At 48.7% G+C, this 19,923-nt stretch overlaps 1 protein-coding gene across 1 annotated transcript in view; it reads right to left on the bottom strand.

Moving 5' to 3' along the window:
- Nucleotides 1-19,923, bottom strand: part of NPTXR (neuronal pentraxin receptor) — a 45,798-nt gene continuing 25,875 nt past the window's right edge. The window contains exons 3-6 of the mRNA XM_059726190.1: nt 6,576-6,798; nt 5,656-5,900; nt 4,810-4,989; nt 1-4,057 (exon numbers count right to left, since the gene is read on the bottom strand). Coding sequence (XP_059582173.1) covers nt 3,833-4,057; nt 4,810-4,989; nt 5,656-5,900; nt 6,576-6,798 — 873 coding nt within the window. The 3' untranslated portion in view covers nt 1-3,832. The remainder of the gene's footprint in view (nt 4,058-4,809; nt 4,990-5,655; nt 5,901-6,575; nt 6,799-19,923) is intronic.

Raw genomic sequence — 19,923 nt, 5'->3', positions numbered from 1 at the left:
TCAAACGTAAACATCACGTTTATTGTCAACAATCGGATTTACATAAAAAATATATATATACATGATACATACACACGCGCGTATGATGAGTCCCGTTTCACAGATGTATAAAAGAGAGGGAGAGAGCCTGGCATGGAGCAGGTGCATGTTTTCTCTCACTCATGGTGCACTAAGATCACAGTGTTTTACAACTGGAACAATGACTGTTTCTGCCCTTTGTGCCCTTCCCCCTGTGCTGGCATAGGGCAGTCAGAGAAGAGGCAGGAGAACCAGTGAGAACAGACACTAGAAATGATCCAGGGAATAACAATATATTTACCTCTCCTCCCCCATTCTGCTCCCCTTCCCTGTTTAGCTGAGAGAGCAGGGAAAAGATCCAGAGTGTCAAACCCTCACATAGGGAATGCGAGGGGATTTGGGTAGGGGAAAGCAGAACACGACACACGAGTGATCACAAGACCCCAAAGTAACCCCTCCCACCCCCACCCCATGCCCCATACACACATATGTAGACATCAGTGGCTTCACGCAGCGTGGAAACATTGTGTTATCAGGCACTCCTAGGGAATATGAGCCTCCCCTGCCTCCAGCTTCGAGGCCAGCAGCTCCTTCCCCTGAGAGTTGCTGAGTCCCACCCTGCAGCTCTGGGGAAAGTCCATTACCGCCCACCCACCCCTCTTCTGTGGCATCTAAGAACAGTTCAAGGAGCGGGACAGAAAAGGGGACAGACAAGCTTTCTCCACAGGCAAAGGGTAAGGGACAGGGATGTGGAACAGGCAGACCCCTCAGCCCAGATCTACTGCTCCCTTTAACTTATATATTGAGGCCCCTGTGAATTCAGCTTAGATACCTTCTACTCTCTCTTTTGCTCTCCAGTGTCCTCTGCCAATATCAGGCTCATAACCCTGATCAAAGCATCATGCACAAGGGAAGAAAGCCTTCTCCCTGTCCCTCAGTTTGCTCAGTTCAGAGGATCAGCCTGTGCTCTGGGCATGAACACAGACAGCACTGTTAGCATGTTCTTACTCCCCCGCCCACCTACCTTTGAGCTGTGGGGGCAAAACCTCAAAGATCTTGTACCAGAAGGTAAGGCAGACTTCAGGTGAGCAGACACAGCAGGCAACCAGAGGAAAAGAACTTCTCTACCCCCTTTCTGCCATGAAGACTAGAAGAGTAGATGGAGGGGAGATGGAAGGTTCAGGCCATATGGAAAGAGGAAATGTGCTGGATCAATTTCAGAAGAGTCTCTAGTTGCAACCTGGAGATGTGGGGGGAGGAGGGAGCCATGTCTTGGTTTGCTTTTCTACCACTGAGGATTATACCTGTAGCCTTTCCAGCAGCAGATGGCTCCTGACTCAGGAGAAGGACTTAGGTTCAGAGTCCTTGAAACCTGAAAGGGCTGGATTTCTCTGTGTTGAAGAAGCTTGAACAGGTTTCCACTGGCCTAGCATGAAGAGGAAGAGAATCAGGTCCAGCACCTGTTTCAAGGGTCAGGAGTTGGGATTACCCTCACCTCTCCATCCTCATGCTTCCTGGTCCTGCCTGGAAGTGAGAAACATCATGTTCCCTCCATGGGTGGGAATGGAGGAAGACCTCTCAGCATGGGGACATGCCAGCCAGCTGCAGCCCCAGACTTGACAATCTGCTCTGTGACTAGTTCAGGGCAAACACACAGCTCTCTACACTTCACCCATTCATTGACCAATTTTTTCAAACTGAATCAGGTCTGGATCTGAAACTCTATCAAACTGCTCTATCTTATGCCTGGGCTGGGTTGGGGCCAGGCTCTCTAGGCATGCAGTGGATATGAAAACATATAGCAGAGAAGAGCAATATATGGCAGTGTGGCATACGGATTTGGTCAGTGGGGGGGCTGCAGTGCCTGCATTATTCCTGGATGCCCTGGCTTTGCCTGAGTTATTCAAGTCAAACCAGTTCAGCACTCCTAGAACATTTATCTCACACCACTTTATCATGTCTTCTGCATAGGCTACATGGCACAGAAATGGTAGGGAGTTACTAAGAATGCTATGGGAACTATTTCTTGCGCTGCTCCCTGTGCCTAGATAAAGTAGAGGGAAAGGGCCCTTTTGTGTCTCTGGTTGAGAGAGCAGTGCTGTCCCACAGCTGCTCCCTCCTCTCTGGGCCATTGCGACCTACTTGAGCCATTGACCAGAGGAGTGAGGAGAAGGGGAGCTGATAACATTAAAAACCTTTCAAATACACAACTGTGACATGTTTTTGACATCAAGACACCTCCTGATCTATGAGGGTTGGAAATGGAAGTGGTTCCACACTCCTCTTGAGCAGTAAAAGCATCTGGCTTTCACTCGAGTCTTTCCAAAACACTGGACATTGTCACCAGGCATCCAGAGCCTCCATCTGTGATTTTGGAGTTGGAAGTATATTCCATACCAAGGACATGGAGGAACAGGAATGCTTCTTGGCAGGTTGGTTGGTTTTTCAAAGGCAGCTCTTTAAATCTCCTCAGAGGTTTGGAATGTTAAAAGTATCCTTGGTCAGGACAGACTAGGGACAAGAGTTCAAGGAAGGAAGTCAAAGGTACCTAATAAATGCTTGACACAGTCCCTATTTTTTGCTCAGGGCCAGATTTGCCCCGTGGAGCTGCAAACAAATGCAAATTACACCACATTTAAGGATGAGATTGTTTCCTGAGGAAAGAAAGGGGTATACACTGCTGTCTTTCCCCTGGGGACTTCACAACAGGAGGGCAGAGCCACTGTTCACTAGAGGCTCTAGCACTGTAGAGGTTGCCCCAGATCTGTTCTTCTCTCCCCCTTCCCTGAACCAGCAGCAAACCCTGTTGAGACTGGACGGAGCCCCTACCCCAAGCAGGGGACAGGTTGGGAGCTCCTTGTGTCACTCTACCCTTCTTCAGGCTGACTTGATGCCACTGGGAACCCTCAACTAGGTTGTGGGCTACTGAAATTAATCTGACCCCTCTGAGTTGCACTAACAGTGGTCCTTAAAGGGAATCTTAAAGGTATAAGACATCAAAGGGAAAAAGAATTAACTATCACATACAACAAAAGACACACACAGGAATGAGAGAGCTTTCTAGACTCTTGTCAAGAAGCTTGTACTTGTTCCTCACAGGTAAAGCTATACAATATTTTTATGTGGTAGATATTAAGGCTGAGCTTCTCCAAGCTACCTAAGGGATGCAGCTACCCCAGTTCTCAGCTCAGGTTAGAGGGCTTCATCCACAACCCAGTCCCCTGAGGCAGCATAGGGAAGCCAAGCCTCACTGCACCAAGTTGGGCCCATTTTGATGTGAGGATACAAATAAACCTGCTCAGGCCTCTGTAGTATGCAGGTGCTCCTTGGCACCTGTGCTGATGGGATGGGAGGGAGGCTGGGATGCAGGGATCGTGGAACAGATAGCTAGTGGTGGGTGACTCACTGCCGTGCTCCTAGTGGAACATACAGAGGTGAGAGATATGTCAGCTCAAGGCTTCCCCAGCTCACCCATGACTTCCCCTTCTTCATGCTTGATCTACCTCTTGCTGGTGCCTTTGCCCAGGGTCTGGGTGCTGTCCCCTACCCACCCAACCTAGCTGATGGAGGGGCTTGCCACTTGCTTGTTATGAGTCAACTAGGAATTAACTGGAACAACAAAACAAAGAGCGTCACAATTTCTGTGTGTACAGATGGTTTTCTGTCCCCTCCCACCCCTCTCCCCTAGCAGATCCAAAACCCCAGATGTTTCTGTTTGGGAAGAAAGGGGGACTCCTGCTGCTTCATTCCTTAGGTGGCAGGGAATGAGGGGAAGTCACTGTCATGCTCTTTTCCATGGGTGGGGGCAGGGGCCTCATGCCTTCATCCTCTCCTCACAGCTCTCGAGGGTCCACTTGGTGGCTCCTCCAAAGACCTCCACCAGTTTGTCGTCCCACGGGATCACGTTGCCTTGAAGATGGGAGGTGCAGTTGGCCAGGCCCTGGATCTCTGTGGGCGTCAGGATGTGGTCCCATAGGTTGAACTGAGCAATATCACCAACAAAGGCTTGAGTCGCATCAAATCGCCCGCCCAGCGTGTCCTGTTGTTCATTGGGAGCAGGGTGTATGGAGATTGAGAGGGCAGGACACAGAAAAGGAAGAGAAGCACAAAAGGGAGAAGAGGAGAGAGAAAGGGAAAGATATTGTGGGGGTGGGGCACACATTGAAAAAGGGAGAGCCCAGAGAAGACGAAATGCAGAAAAGAAGAGAGAAAATAGAAACACGAGAAGAAATGGAGGAAAACGTCAAAGGAAGTGAGGTGGCAAGTAATAAAATGAATGTATGAAAGAGGGCCGGGGAGAGAGAGACAAAAATGGAGAGAAGGGATACAGTAAATTAATGTGGCCATTAGGCTGCTCCCAACAGTAGATTCCTTAGGGAACCTTTTCCCAATCTACAGGAATGATCTTTTGAGATGCTGTTATCGTAAACATGCCCCATGAATTATGCTTGCTTGCTAAGTCAATTCCCAGCTAAACTTCCCCATGAGAGCTATGACTGCACTTTATCCTGGGAGAAACCAGGAGGATTATCCTGAAGAGAACTTGGGGGGGCGCAGGAAGTATGCTCCAGTCTTCCTCTAAAGAGCGGCAGTATGAAGGGGGCACTTTACATCAGCCAGGAGTGACTCTTATCAGCTCACAACAAGGTGGTAGCTGCAGCCTGTGAGGGAGCCGTAAGAAGTTCCCCTATCCCAGTCTTGTGAAGCTCTCCTTTGGGGACTTCCAAATACCCACTGAATGGGCCAAGCATATTCCATAACCAATCTTGCAGGGAGGCAGCATGCACATACCTGTTCTTGTCCCAGGATAATCACCCCCTGTGGTCTGATGGGATGCCAGGCTGCCAGGTTTTCACTGGACCCACGCTGCTCGCCATCCTGGTACGCCATCCACATGCCATCTCGAGTGGTCCAGGCAATGCAGATGTGGTGCCAGGTCCCATCCTTCAGATTCAGGGGCAGCTGGGCAACCTTAAAGACCCAGAAACAAAAGCAGGTATGTTAAGGGGCTGCCTGGAAGCTACCACATGCCTCCACAGACAGGTGATGTGGCTACTTCTCAGTGAGGCTTCCCAGGAAGCATTTTCTGTGGAAAGACATGAGAAGGAGTCCTGCATAGACCCTCTGGCACTGGCTGTGACACACAGCAGCTTTCTGCCCAAGGGTGGGAGTCTGGAGGTATGGAGAGAGGGGCTCAGTGCACAGCACTTTGCCTGGAAAGATGAGGAGTAGGAAGGAGATGGAAGGAGAAGAAATGCTAGGGAAAGAAGGGAGAGAAATAAGAGCAAAGGAGAGGCAGGGAAAAGTGGGATGAGAGATCAGGGGAGGGAAAGAACAGGAGTGGGTGGCCAATGTGTCTGAGTTAGAAACTCCAGGATCTGGGTGACATTCTGGTTTGAAACGTTGAATCCTTTTCTACTTCCTTTCTGTCAGGCTGCCACAGAGGAAGGGCACAGAGCTGTTCTGTGTACATCTGGCAGACATAACTCCTCCCCTCCCCAGGGCAAAGATGACAGGGGGTCATTCATATCTAAGGGAGGATGAAGGGTGCTTCCTCCCCAGACAGGGCAGGGAGGAGTAAGTGCTTCCTTCAGCCTCAGCTCCCAGTGCTCCCGGGCAGGCCTTGCCCCTCCTGACCTTGTCATTGATGAGCAGCTCCATGGGGTTGTGCCCCCACTCCAGCAACACAATCTCATTGGCCTGCCCAGGGACTGAGTAGGAGAATGGGGTTCCCAGCCCTGATGAGGCCTTGGACTTCAGCCACATGCAGACTGTGAAGGAGTAGAGCTCTGGCAGGCTCTTCTTCAGCCGGACGTACATGTAGTTGGTCTGGACAGGGATGGTAACCTTGAAAGCATCAGGAGGGTTGTAGGCTGGTGCTCCTTGGTGCCCACAGAGGAGAGAGATAAGAGAAACAGGGCAACAGGTGAGTACCTGTGGGAGCTGGTAAGCAGGGAGTCACAGTAATACATGGAAGCATTGAGAATTAAACCAACCCCAAACTAAAGTCTACACTACATAATGAAACCACTGCTGACAACGGCTGCTAACGGCAACTGCAGCTCCGTGCCATCTTGCCTATGCTTCAAGCCCAACACCAACTCAGCCCTCACCAAGGTTAACAATGGTGGTTTTGTGACATTTACTGGGCCTGGCTGGAATACCACTGCACAACCAGATGGCTGCATTAGCAGTCACCTCATGCATGGCACATCTGAGAGGAAATCCATGCTGCTTGTTGCATGGTCCTTCATGGACCATATTGCATGGTCCTTCAGACTCTGTGCCCTGTATTTGAATGGCATGGGCCATGCCTGATTTAGATAGTGATCTCCTTAGGCTATGGACTGTGTCTCCCTGTATTTGTTCAGAGCCAGACATCCTGAGATATAATCATTATCTGAAGCATCCAGACTTGGTTCAGCACTAGCCCAGGGCATCTTCCCTCTCTTATTGACTAAGTTCAATGAGACACCCACGTATGTGCACACACTGCACAGGGTGGGAAGAGTCTGAAGGCAGCCATAGCTTAACCAGTTTCACCTGCCAGCACTGACCCTGTTCCAGCTCGGTGACCCGGCTCTGCAGAGCGCTCAGCTCCTTCTCTATGTCATGCCGCTGCTGGTCGTGGTTGCTGTTGCTACCTGAGCGCTCCTTCTGCAGGGAGATTATCTTGGAAAGGAGCTGCTCCTCCAGCTCCTCCATCTTGTTGTGGAGCACATCTCGGGTCAGCACGGGGGCAGGGGAAGCAGAGGCGTTGACTTGAGCTGGGAGCTCCTGCTGCACTTGGAAAAAGATGAGCATGAGGGGGAGAAGAGAGGGAGAGAAAGAAAGGAAAAATAATCACGAGTAAACGTATCAATGCCAATGAAAATGTACGTCTATTCCTAATCAACAATGGACTCCCATGTCAACTGGATGATCATCTTTAAGTCAGTGACCCTTACCTTTAAGAGCTTTTACCTGAATTTAAACCTCCCCTTTAAGAGCCTCAATTAATTTGATTATTACCACCTCCTGTGACCCTAAGATGCCAGTCTTCATGCCCCTGCCCTGCTACCAGTGGGCTGAATAAAGAAAGGGACTTGTGTGAAGGCAGTCGCCCCCCTTGAAAAGCTTTCCCTGAAAGCATTGGGGCTGGGGCTGGACTGAGGATTTCCTGTAGCAGGGGCTGGGGACGAGCAATAACAGGGAGATCAGCCTTCCGCTCCATGCCACTATTGTATCCTACTTTGAGGAGGCTGTCACTTTAACATCACATAATAGTTCTGTAGTCCTCTTAGCTCAGCTCAGTCTCTGCTCTGTAAGTGTGTGCATGCGTGTGTGTGTGTGTTTGTGTGAGGGCACAGCAGGTAGAAGAATATGGCAAGGTGAGGGGAGGACACACAATAGGAGATAAACCCCAGGCTTTCTGCTGCCAAAGCCCCCAGCTCTAGGATGTTTGTTAATTGTACAACCAAAGAACAGGGTCTTGTGGCCACTCTTGTTGTGACACCGGCGACTGGGAGCTTCGGTTGCTGCACTGTGCTTTACTGATCTCTACGCTGCAATGTGTCTGCACACAGACCTTCCAAGTTCCTGTCCCATCACCCACTAGGTTCTGAATAAAATCTGGAGCAAAGTCCTTGGGTTGGCTCATTTTTAGGTAGTTCCAAAACCTGGGCTAGGAACTTGGAGAGGATCCGTCAAAGCATTACAAAGAGACCCAACCCCATTCTTCCAGGTTGCCTGGGAGACTTATTCTAGATGGGAGAAGTTACGTTCTTCTCCAGAGGAGCTTGGAGCTGGGCAAGGAACAAACGGGCTGTCCTTTGTGATACCAGCTGCAGAGAATTTGTGCATGGGCTCATCACACCCCTCTTTGACTCAGTCCCTGGCTGACATTAAAAGGGCAGGGCATTGTCTCGCTATACAACTATGTCTACATTAGGAGTTTGCCTATGGCTGTACCAGATTGAGTGCAACTGGTCTTATCTGATCTTATGAGCTGAACATCCTCGGCCTAGCTAGGGCCACCGAGGAGTCCCAGCCATTGGATTAGGCCATTGTGGCAGAGTAGTTAAGGTGCTACCCAACAGTGCCATGAGTTTGAGCCCTGCTCAGGACTTGTGCTGAAGGCCCTTTGGCCTAGCTGTAAATGGCTACATGGTTGCTCAGGCTGAGGAATCAATGGCAACTGAATGGGCTGCCAGCCACATCACTCCCTGGTGTGCTATGGGCTTCAGGAGCTGGTGAGCCTACCCTGAAGCATCATAGCCCGATGAGCTGCTAGGCCCGAGGGAGAACTTTCTTTCAGATAAAGAGAGCTTTCTTGGTCTACTCTGCCAGCAAAATGCTCCTAGAGTGGATGTGCTCCCACAGCAAAGCTGTGCTTCATACCAGTATCATGAACTCCCGCACCTCCCAAAATGGTACAAGCCATGCTTATAAAAGGAAGGGCACACCTGCACTCACAGTGTGGGGCTCCTGCCAGCTCAGCTCTAGCAAGTGGGGATCACATGGCTGTGCTGGCAGGAGCCTGTGGGCTAGATCTGGCCTGTGTTTCTCTGCCTACTCTCTCTGTAGTCAGCCTGCTGATGACAGGTGGTGCTGTAGGAGTTGGTGCTCAACACCATCCCACACACCTTCTGCTCACAGCGATGGTGCAGGGAAAGTTCTGAGGCACGTGCCACTGAGATATATTCTACAGCAAATAACTTTCCTGGACTGGGCTACCCTCTTCCTCCAGGCCTGACACAGCCTAGGAAGGGTATTTATTCCAAAACATCTAATGGTGATGACCTTCCACCCTCTTCTCATAGTATCTCAGGCACAAGGCAGGGCAGGGTGGCACCTGAGAGGCTAACTCCTCCAGAACATTTCAGAGATTAAGGCCGAAAGAGACCATGAGAGCATGCAGTCTGACCTCCTGGATGTCACAAGCCATTACATTCCATTCAAATACCCTTGGACATATCCACAGTATTAGATAAGGCAAGTATTTTGGTCCTAAGAGGTCCTAAACCTCTACAGATGGAAAACAGGAAAGATCAATGCCCCAGCAATAATCCAGACCCTTGTGACCAGGACCAGACTAATTCATATGCTAATTTAACCAGAGCATAGGGCCCTCAGTCCCATGGGAGCCCACTGATTTCAGCATATCTTTGGTTGAAGTGCCTGTGGCAGCTGTCTCTGCTTTCTCATTTTGTGAATCAGCAGAGGAATCTGGGAAAGCAGTCTACTCCCCTGGTTCACAAAAGAAAAGGAAGGAGTGCTTGTACTGGGGCTTGTGGCTTGGCGTACTGATCCCACCCATTCTGTAATGTGGCCTTACCTGTAATGGCATGGAATTAAGTGACATGAGCTCACCTGGCCTCAGCAGGTAAATAAATACCCCATGCTAGAGAGGAAAGCACAAATCCCCTCATGTCCCAGCCATTCTGTCCTGGGGCAAAACACTTTCATGACCTCAAACTGGGTGAGAAGCAGGAATCTACTATGAAACTGTCCTGCCCTGGGTGAGGTTTCCAAAGGACGCCTGCACAGAGCCTCCCCCTGCCTCCCAACCTCTCATCAGGACTCTTCTTCTCTGAGCTAATCAGCCTGGCTATGCTTCCTCCATCCTGCTTCTATCTGAGGAAGTACAAGGTAATGCTGCAGTCACTTCATGCTATGCAGATACATGGTAAAAGTATGCCTATAAGGTGTGAGGCAGACCTGTGCTGAGAAACACCCTGCCCACTCCATGTATGTTATGTCCTGAACAGGAAACACTGTAACTGTGTTAGTGTAATGCTAAAGTCAGGCTGTTTGGCTCTGGTAAGAAACATGGCCAACTCACCCACTCACTGCACCTCATGAGTACAGCTGCATTGCTGCCGGCTCTAAACGAATCAATGCAGCTCATTTGTGACCCCAGTAGCCTTGTGCCTTGCGACTGGTTGTATTGCCCACAAGACAGCTCTGCTGATGAGTAGCATCCTGAATAGGTGAGCAAGACCCCTTCCCTCAGGCCCTCCTCCTCTTCCCATTGTCCATGAAGAACTGAGGGACAGAATTACACTGGGCACATCTGTGTGTTCATTGATGCACTTTTGCTACTGTACATTAATTTTAGTACCACTAATATGAGGTACTACATAAAGGCACATTAGGCTGCCCTAATGCACAGTACCAAAAGCAAATGCCTTTTTAGTGATGCTTAATGTGCGGTAGACTAATTCTACTACACTTTAGCATATTAGCACTGTTTTTGCAGTGAGACTTTAATGCTCATTAGAATAGGCTACTGCACATTAAAGTCCACATGTAGACGTGCCTGCTGTCTCTTGTTTTCTTCCTCCCTGCAAAGGGAAAGAACATCTGTGCTCAGCCTTTTTTCCTCTGAGCTGGCTGAGGTAAGATCAGGGCACTCAAGACTTTTGGATAATCGCTACTTAGTTAATTACTTGAGTGAGGGAGGGCATTCAGAAATATGCCAGTGCAGGTGAACCCTGACATGGGCACTGGGTGGGGGAGGTGAATGTGCCAAGTAATAGAGAAAGGGTGTGTAAGGTCAGATGTTATTTCCCTCCACATCTCTCACTCCCTTTTTCTGGTGTTGGTCACACAGTCCCTTCATCCGCTTTGTTTCCTTTGTAGCCAAACCATTCTGGCACCACCCCTTGCTGAGGGTGCATCTGTCAGTTTGCATACACACGTATATCTGTCCTACTTTTCTTTATAAGCTGCCTGACTCTTCTAGAGCTGGATTTGCACAAAGTATGGCTCACTGGAAGCCGTTCCCCTCCCCTCAGGGTCCTCAAGAGACTTCCTTTGCCTGGCAAGTCAGACTGCAGACTTGGGCTGGGGTATGGACCTATGAACAGATGACAGTGAGTTAAATGGGCAGGGACATACCACATATCAGCTGCTCCATGGTAATTATCCATGTGCCTGCTCTTGACCCAAAGGAACTGAACACCAAACACTGCTCCAGTTTAGTGTTCACTTACCACTGGACAAGAGCAGACACATGAGGAGTTGCCATGAAGCAGCTGAAGCATAAGTGTCAGGAGTCAAGACAGTAAGCAAGCCAGCTAATTACCTCTCCTGTGCCCACCCGCAGGCTGACCCTGGTTATCTGATTACTTCCAGCTGACTCGGGTTGCCTGCAGGGTCAGGGCTGTCTGCTTATAAGCAGCCGCTCTTTCAGTGCCCTCAATTAGGGCTAGCTGGAAGTAGGCTTCAGGCAGCCAGCCAGCCAGCCCCACTCAGGTGATGAGGGCCTACTGGGGGTGTCAGGGTAGCTGCTGCCCTGACTCCTGACAAGAGTTCTGTAACTCTTTTTATCTCTCTGTCACTCTCATCTGCCCATGCCCATGGACTCAGGGGGAAAAGGCAACAAACAGCAGTGATGCTAAACGGAGCATTGCCTCTGCTCCCCAGTGAAGTATAACACCTAGCTCTCCTCTGCCCATCTCTGACAGCCTCCAACTCCATAGCCCCTTCCGTCCACCTCGGGTGGGAAATTACACACATCTTTGGCAGAACATTAAACCAGTGTCCCTTCTGTCCCTCTCCCTTTGGGAGCTAAAGACCCTCTGTTCCTTTTGGAAAAATTAGGCATATAACTCAGTGGTCCAAGCAAACATGCTCTTCACAATGAAACCTTCTACAAGTTCAAAGCCATAAGCAAGTCATTGGTAAGTACAAAGTGACTGGTGTGTTCATAGGTCTGATGGAAGAGGGAAGCAGCCATATGCTACCTAAGCTCCACCAGAATCCCTAAACTCTGCCCCTCCCATCCCAGCTTTGTTCTGTGTCCCTGACGCAGTGACTAGGTGTGAAATAGTTAATAATGTAAACCTTCATCTTTAGGGATCAGACTCTACTGGACCCCCACCCTTGATACGAGCTCTTGGTACCTCTACGAAGATAGTGTGCTGTCCTTCCAGGGCTGTGGTGCCAACCCTGCTTTGTAGATAGGAGCAATGAGCAGGAAGGGTAGAGGATTATCTGCACCCATGCCTGGCGGTCCAAGCACAACTACTCTCCTGAAGGGCTAAAATACAGCTGGGACCCTGAGCAACCTTAAAATACTAAACAGTTTTAATCCTTCCCCTGAAGCCTCTGGTACTGGCCACTATGAGAGAGAGAGACTGGACCAGATGGACCTGGGGTCTATTCTAGTTTGGCAGATGCTGTCTCCCTAGGAGGCCACTTCCTTACAATGCCATGTCCTTCTTAATGCCCTGACGATCCCTTGCTGTCATGTGCTTGTGTCTTAATTGGCCAGAAAGGAACTGTCATGAGGACACAGGTCCCCTCTCATTACCCCTGAGGCCCAGAGTACTGTTTCACGGTATTCCCAGCCTGTGGACTGAAAGAGCAGAACTGGGAATCAAGCCCAGGTCTTTGGCAGTTCCATGCAACATCCTGGTACCTCAGGCACAAGTCAAACAACACATCAGTCTCTCCATCAGCAATTACATTTGGAGATGGTAGATGAATGGGCCAGTGCTGTGACAGTAACAGATGCCAGGGGGATTCCTGACCTCAGTACCTTGCTGTGGGAGGAAGGGAATGAAGGTTCATGCTCCTGGCTAGGACAAGAACAGTCCACACAGGATCCCAAGAGGAGTCAGTCCAAGGTTTTATGACCAGATGTAGCTTGGAAGACTCCAGGCCTGGTTCTGATCTCCCCCACTCTCGAGTTAATCAGATTGCTCTGTTAAGTCAGTGGAGTCACAGTAGTGTAAAGAAGGCATAAGGGAGGGAAGAGTCAGATTTTCTGCCTGAAGGTTCAGTGTGAGGGTTTATAATGATAGGTGACTCTACCTAGAAATGCCTTGGATGCAGCCTTCCCCTTGCTGGCAACAGATACCTACACCAAGAGGTAGACCATGGGCTTTTAGCATAAACAAACAAGCAGGAATAAACCTTCCACACTTTCAGGAGTGTTTTATCCATCATAGATAGAGCTGGGTGGAGAAAGATAAGTCTTTTTCATAGAGGGTTTCAGTATTTCAAAATCTTAGCCTCCTGGACTTCCCATTGCTGACCTCAGAGTAGCTGTTCTTAAGCAACAACACATGGAGAAAAAACTGACTGCAAAATTGCAGAACAAGAAATCGTCCACAGAATGAACTGTATTAATCATGGTCTCAGCAGGGACTATGGATTCTTATCCTGTTACCTTGACAGTTTACTATGGTGTGCCTCCAGGTCTCAGCTGCCTCGTTCATCTTAACTGATCTAATAAATCTGCTTATTACCTTTCTTAGCAACATATCTTCCTCTTGTCCCTTTCCCTTCCATGGAAAATCTTTTCTTTCTGCCAGTCCATTCCCAGCAGGTGGCAAAACAAGTTGTTGCCTATGAAAGCTCAGGCCTCTCTGAACCATTTAGTCTCTAAGGTTCCACTCTGTCCTACTTTCTGCCTAAAAGCTGGTTTAGAAAGAAAACAAAAATTGGGAAATTTTCCATGAAAGGTCATGAGGCCCGGGTCCCAAGGAAGCCTGCAGAATGAGCTGTTCCAGAGCTTTGCCCTGAAAGTGTGAACTCTGGCAGTTTTGGGATCTCAAGCTCTGAGGCAGTCCAACATGCTGACTGCCAAGGAGCCAAGAAGATGACCTTGCAGGTAACCAGGTAGGATGCCAAGCATGGCTGGTAGAGAGGGCTCCCTCAGACTGCTGGTGGGGTTCCACCACAACTTCATTGAAACTGGAATCTATCCATGAATCATTTCAGTTTTGGCAAACTGGGAAATTCCAGTAGAAAAAGCACAGCCTCTGAATGTGCATGACCACCTCAAATCAAAAAGGAAGCAGATCACCGTAACTGATTCCTAGGTCCTACAGCCAAGAGGTACATTTTTGATCATTGAGACAGACCTCCTGCATGGAACCTCGCCAAGCAGTCACTGCATCAAGCTCATGAATTTTGTTGGCACTAGACCATCTTCTTTAGAGAGGTGTTCAGTTTTGATTTAAAGTTTGAAAGGGCTGGACAATCCAGACTTCATCTGGAACCCTGAGTGCAGTTCTGGTCAGGAAAGAAGAACATTAGTGGGAACAGGTAGCAAGAAGGGTTACTGGGATAGTCAGATGAGTGAAAAGCCTGCCTCACGAGAGGGCACTGAAGGAACTTGCAGTTAGTCAAGCAATATGGCAGTTGAGAGAGGATATGATTACAGTGTATGAATGCATCAGGCAAGTAAACACCAGGAAGGGAGAAGAGCTGTTTAAGCTAAAAGATATTGCTGACCCTGAATAAGTTTAGGCTGCAAATTAGAGAAAGGTTTTTAACTATCCAAGCAGTGGGGTCCTGGAACAGCTACTGAGTAGGAGCAGTGGGAGCAAAAAAAAACAAACCCCAAAAACCCACCTGCTTCTCAGATGAGGCTTAATCAGTTTACGAATGAGATTGTGTGACTTGATGCCTGTGGCAGCCAGAGCCTAGATATGACTAGGAGATTTTTCCAGTCCTTCATTTATATGTTTTTAAGTCATGCCAGCACTTAATCACTCTCGCAGTTAAGGAAATTGCCTTATTTCTAGTTTTAATTTGTTTAGCCTCATTTTTCAACCCCTGAATCTTGCTAGGCTTTTTCTGTTAAAGATCCATCAAATACCAGCTCCAAAATCAGAAAGAAGTCTGGTCCTGGGACTGACTGTCATGTATCTGGGAGGGATTCCTTTCCTTGGAGGTCTGAGCAGGGGTTGTCTAGGATCAGGAAGTTTCTATCCCATACAAGCTACTTTCTCAGGGTTTGAGGGAAAGGCATGTTGGTGAACCTCCATCCTTCCCATCCTCTGCCAAGCACAGATTCATGCCTGAGGAGGGGGTCTCATCAGGCTGGCCTAGTGGCAGAAAGTGAGCTAGCTGTCCCTGCTGAGCTTCTGTAGCTCAGCCAGTGATGGCACTACAATGACCCGAGCCCTTAGTTGAATAACAATCATTTTTCAAAAGCATTGCAAGCTGCCTCCCTTCCCAGACTGCTCTATAAAAGGAAAATAAAACCTCATCTCCTCTGCGGGTAAGATGAGGCACAGAACATATCATCTAAAATAAAATCCTTGGAGAGGTGCTTTTAAAAATACAGATGAATTCACAGGAAATGCTACATCAGCAAAGAGGTGATGGGTATGTATGAGGGCGGGGGTGAATCTGCTCTTTAGTCTTTTCCCTGCTGCATCTCTATTCCATCCTCCTTCAGGGCAAAAGATGCTTTAATTGCAATTACAGTCAGAGAATTGTAAGCATTAGAGATAGAAGAGGCCTATTAGACCATCCATTTCCACCCCCTGCCACCAGCCAATGTGGGCTTGTTCTCTGCTGCATATTCCCTAGTGACATTTCTATTCTAGCTTCAATTGTCCCAAGCAACAGGGCTCTCATTTCTTCTCTGGAGAGGCTATTCCAGTCTTTTAACTCTCACTGTTAAGCAAATGTTTCATGATCTCCACACACATTTTCCCTTTGCTCAGTTTTGTCCCATTATTTCTGGTTACGCCCCATTGGGCATATGTTGCTTATTGTGTGGCCTAAGCGACACATTGATAAAGACGTCTGAAAGGAAAAGAGAGAGGAACAGCAGGGAGGAAGGATGGACGGAGAGGAAGGGAACTTGAAACAGTCATTTACATCTCCATGGCAAGAATAATGTATGATCGGGTATGGGCTTGTTGTGTGTGGGAGTGCCAGGGGGTGCTTGCTTTGTTTTCACGGGGTTATTTAGATGTGTTCTGTGTCACTTTTAGCCAATATATATTTATTTACTTGTATTGCTGCTGTGGATTTTGAAGGCTTTTGTAATCCATTTAGGCTGCCTGGTTATTATAAAGGCCATGGAGATACTGTCTGCTACACCCTTTGATTGTTCTAGCTCTGGATTTAAATTCCGTGTCCCTGTTTTCATGTACAGCTCCATCTGGTTATAGAAAAGAAGAGGTTTTGCTTTTGTCACCATTGTTAACATCATGACAGTCTGCCCTACATTGATGTATAAAGGTTGGTCGCTCCCTCTCCCTCTCCTTTGTTCCCTCTCTCCGCCTGTCTCTTTTCTTTCTTTCCTTGCCTTCCTTTCTTTATGACTTCTCTTTTCTTTCATCAGCCTCCTTCACTTCTTTCTGTTTCTTTATAACTTCTTTCATTTTTATGCCTGCTTCACTGTATAGTCTTTCTCCAGTGGTGTAAATCTCTCCCCTTCACATTCTCTCTCTCTCTGTATTGTATCTCCTCCTTTCCATTTCTCTGTCACCCTTTATCATGTCCTTTCCCTCCTTTCCCCAACCCTGGTTATCCTTGGATGGACCTTAAGGGTGACTTTTTATTCCTCTGAGTTGAGGACAATCAGACTGCAGTACTGGCTTTGGTACTGCAAGCAAATAAGGTGGTCGGTCGGGCTAACTGCCCCCACACACAGCATTCCCTTTCCACCACTTTCCCTCTACAGTAATTGAAAGGAACTGTAGGAGTTTGATCATGTTTCCCTGACAACAGAACCAGCCCTAATTTTCAAAGTCCCCATGCCAGGAAAAACATTTGGAGCCCCCCAAACAATATCAGAAATCAACAGAAGCAAGAGATTGGTTGGAGGTTTGGCAACAGGGTACAGGGCCACGATCAGTGCCACTGTGAACCAGATAGTAAGGTGGTGGTAGCAGGGAAGAGGGGATGTTGTCCCTCAAAGAGAGGGGATGGAGGGAAGATTTTAGAAGCTGACAGTGTCTTACTGTTGTTGAGCAAGGAGTGAAGCTGGTAGGGGGTTGGATCAAGGTGCTTGCTAATGGGAGGGTGAGAGAGGGTACAGTAAAATTGCACCTTTCAGAGTGGGCAGCAGGGGACTGAGCAGAAGAGGAGGTTGTGCTGTGGGTTGCCTAGAAGGCTCTACTGCATCCTCTGTAGGGCTGGCCTTGTTTGGAAGCCAGGAGCATGTTTTGAAGGCACAAGGAGCACAATTCTCAATCTTCAATTCCTCCTAAATAGCATGGGGACTAGTTTGGACTGGGAACATGGGTCTCTGGGCAGGCCTATGCCACCTCGAACTGGACTTAAAGGTGCCACTATGGAAACATGCCCTGCTTGCCCACCCATGCCCCAGTGCACAGATTGCAGGGACATGCCATGTAGTTGCTATTATAGCAGCACTGGATGCTCACCAGTAGGCACACCTGAGACCAAGAACCTTTGGGCAGCTTTGGGGGCACAACAAACACTTCCTTGCATTATTCTGGCACTGGGAAAGCATGGAGGAAGAACAAGTGGGTAGGGCTTGTTTTCACAATGGTATGCCTTAGCACAGTCAGAGGCAGGGTGAACATGCTGTAGTGGGTACCATGGGGTGCTGCTACCCAGGAGGTCCAGATGTGTAATCTGGAATGCAAAGGCACCATTTCCACTGCAGAAGGACACTGTGGGCTCACACAGCTGGCTGCTTTGTTTTTTGGGGAAAAGTTATGGCTTTATTTGCAGAACGGCCAGATGGTTTATGGAGCTGTTCATATCCCAGACACCACATATTTTCTGGAATAACACCAATGTTGGAGTGTCATGGCAGAGTAGTTAACGTGTCCTGCCGTGGCTCAGGGGGCACGAACCCAAGACTTACGCCAGAAGTTACACTAGTGGGCACAACTGTACCTGGCCATTCCAGGTGGGGAGTAAATGTGGCTGAGTGCAGGACTACACCCTCCTTTGTATTCTGTCAACCACAGAAACTTGTGTCCCTTCATCACACCATCCTGTTGGGCTGTTTGGCTCAGACAGACCTTGCACTTGACCTAGTCCAATGGGACTAGAAGCAATATCTCTGACATCTGTCCACTGGCCTGTACAACTTCAGTTGGTAAGTGTTTTAGGTTTGTTCCCAGTGGGGCAGATTTCCATGTCATAATGTTACTATTACAAGAAGGACTAATCGCCTATCTCAGCATCAAGGCTAGGGACTGAATTGGCTGTGGACACTCCTCCACCAAAACTAAAGGTGTGCTCCTAGAGTCAGCATTGAGATACACTGAGAGGGAAGTACGTATTGGACATATTCATGACTGCTGGCTCCACAGTGCTCCAGGGATGCCAGTCAAGCACCTTTCTTCCATATGAAGCAACTTCAAAGTAATAGCTGTGAAGAGATTATTTAGCAGTGACCTTTCAGGAGGGGAGAAAGTACAGAACAAATTATACTGAGCTGTTCGGTGAGCTCAGATTTTCCCATCTGCCAATACAAGGGAGATGAGGGGGTGGGCAGTGGGGGTTTGCTTATGCTTTTTTGGCCACCAAACCAATAAAAAGATTGAAACATGCCAGATAATATTAATCATGTTAAATGTCAGCGTCTGGAGCGAGAAAAAAAATAAAAACCGACACTTTGGCAACTGCTTGGACTTGATTAGTTTTTATTCATTGTTAAGCAAATGCACTTTCATTTATATAAGGAGATCAAAACCTCATTTACTAATGCATTAGAAAATCTGGAGTCACTGCTTTCATTGTCTCTCTCTCTCTCTCTCTCTCTCTCTCCCCTCACCCACCAACACACAAAGTTCTCACCTTAACTGTGAAGATAAGGAGGCAAGACCAAGGATTAATGCCCACCTCATGGGAAGCCCTGTCAAATAGGTAGCATCCACTTAGAACCTCTGAGACAAAATCTGCTCATGCCCTGGCCTAGACACTCCTGGCATCAGTACCATGGTGCAGGATCTCTGGGGTTTACAAAGGGAGTTTAGGTTTCTAGGAACATATGTACTATGGCATGCCAGAACTAGGGAGGACTGGTGAAAGCACTTAGCTGGAGACAAGTCACCGAGTCAGGTGATGTTAGTGCCTAGGCTAGGGGCTCCAGCTGAGACCAGGGTTCCACTGTGTTAGGCACAGAGACCACGCACAGTAAGAGTTTCTGTCCCTTTCTAAATTTCCCCCTTTTCCTCTACTCCGTCATGGAGAGGGACACAGGGGCCAGCACAGCCTCAGTAGCCTGAGGTCATCCTCTCCTCCACCACTTTGCACCTGAATGCTGCCTAAGAAAATTCCCTCCAGGTGAATGATAGGAAACCATTCCTCTCAGAGGGGCTTTTTACACTGTGGAACAGTCTCCCAGGGGAAGCAGAAGAAATGCAGCCAAATACATGGGCGACTGGTATCACCTCCGTGACCAGTCTCGCTGCCTGCGAGGGTCCCCCTGCAGCTGATCTTGCTGCTGGGGGGGGGGCCACAGCAGATCACACAGCTGCTGCCGGGAGTGGCTGTGGCCGCTTCTGGAAGTGACTGCAGCGATCAGCTGGCACTTAAAGGGGGGTGGGGGGGTACCAGCCCTTCCACCTGCCCCCCTGCCCATTGCCTAAGCGGCAAGTGAGGCTGATCGGGGGTGCATTGGCGCTCTCGGGGTGCACATGCACCCCCATGCACCCCCTACATGTTGCCACTGGCCAAATACCATGTATCTGGGTCCATGAAGGCAGTTTTCCTTAAGTGTTCCTGGGGATAACTGTTCTTCTGGCATGGTTTAGTTAGTACCTGCTGAGGTGTTGGGGCTTAAAGCCCACTTTATGGAAATGGGATGCTCCTCCTGAGCTTGCTCCTGCAGCCATATGGCTGAGGGCAGGCAAAACTTGGGGGCATCTGAACCACAAGCCTCCGGGTTTGGACCTGCACGTAGGATGCCTGCCAAAAGACTTAGGAAATATCTGAAACCCCTGGTGGGGGTGGAGGATGTTTGCCTGTTGCAGGGCAACTTATGGTTCTGGACTGACTCACAGATTTGGACTTGATTTGGCTGATTTGGCTTGGAACGTGAAAAATTTCTTCTTTTTTTTAAAAAAAGGTCACTTAAAGCTCAAAGAGAGACAGCTTTCAGGGATACACTGGAGGGCTCAGCTTTGCAGTGCTGGCAGCAGGAAGGATGGATGCGATGTGACAGAACAGGTCTTTTTCATCTGC

The sequence above is a fragment of the Alligator mississippiensis genome, chromosome 4, assembly GCF_030867095.1.
Source record: "Alligator mississippiensis isolate rAllMis1 chromosome 4, rAllMis1, whole genome shotgun sequence".
Taxonomy (NCBI): domain Eukaryota; kingdom Metazoa; phylum Chordata; order Crocodylia; family Alligatoridae; genus Alligator; species Alligator mississippiensis.
This window is presented reverse-complemented; position numbering and strand designations above follow the sequence as displayed.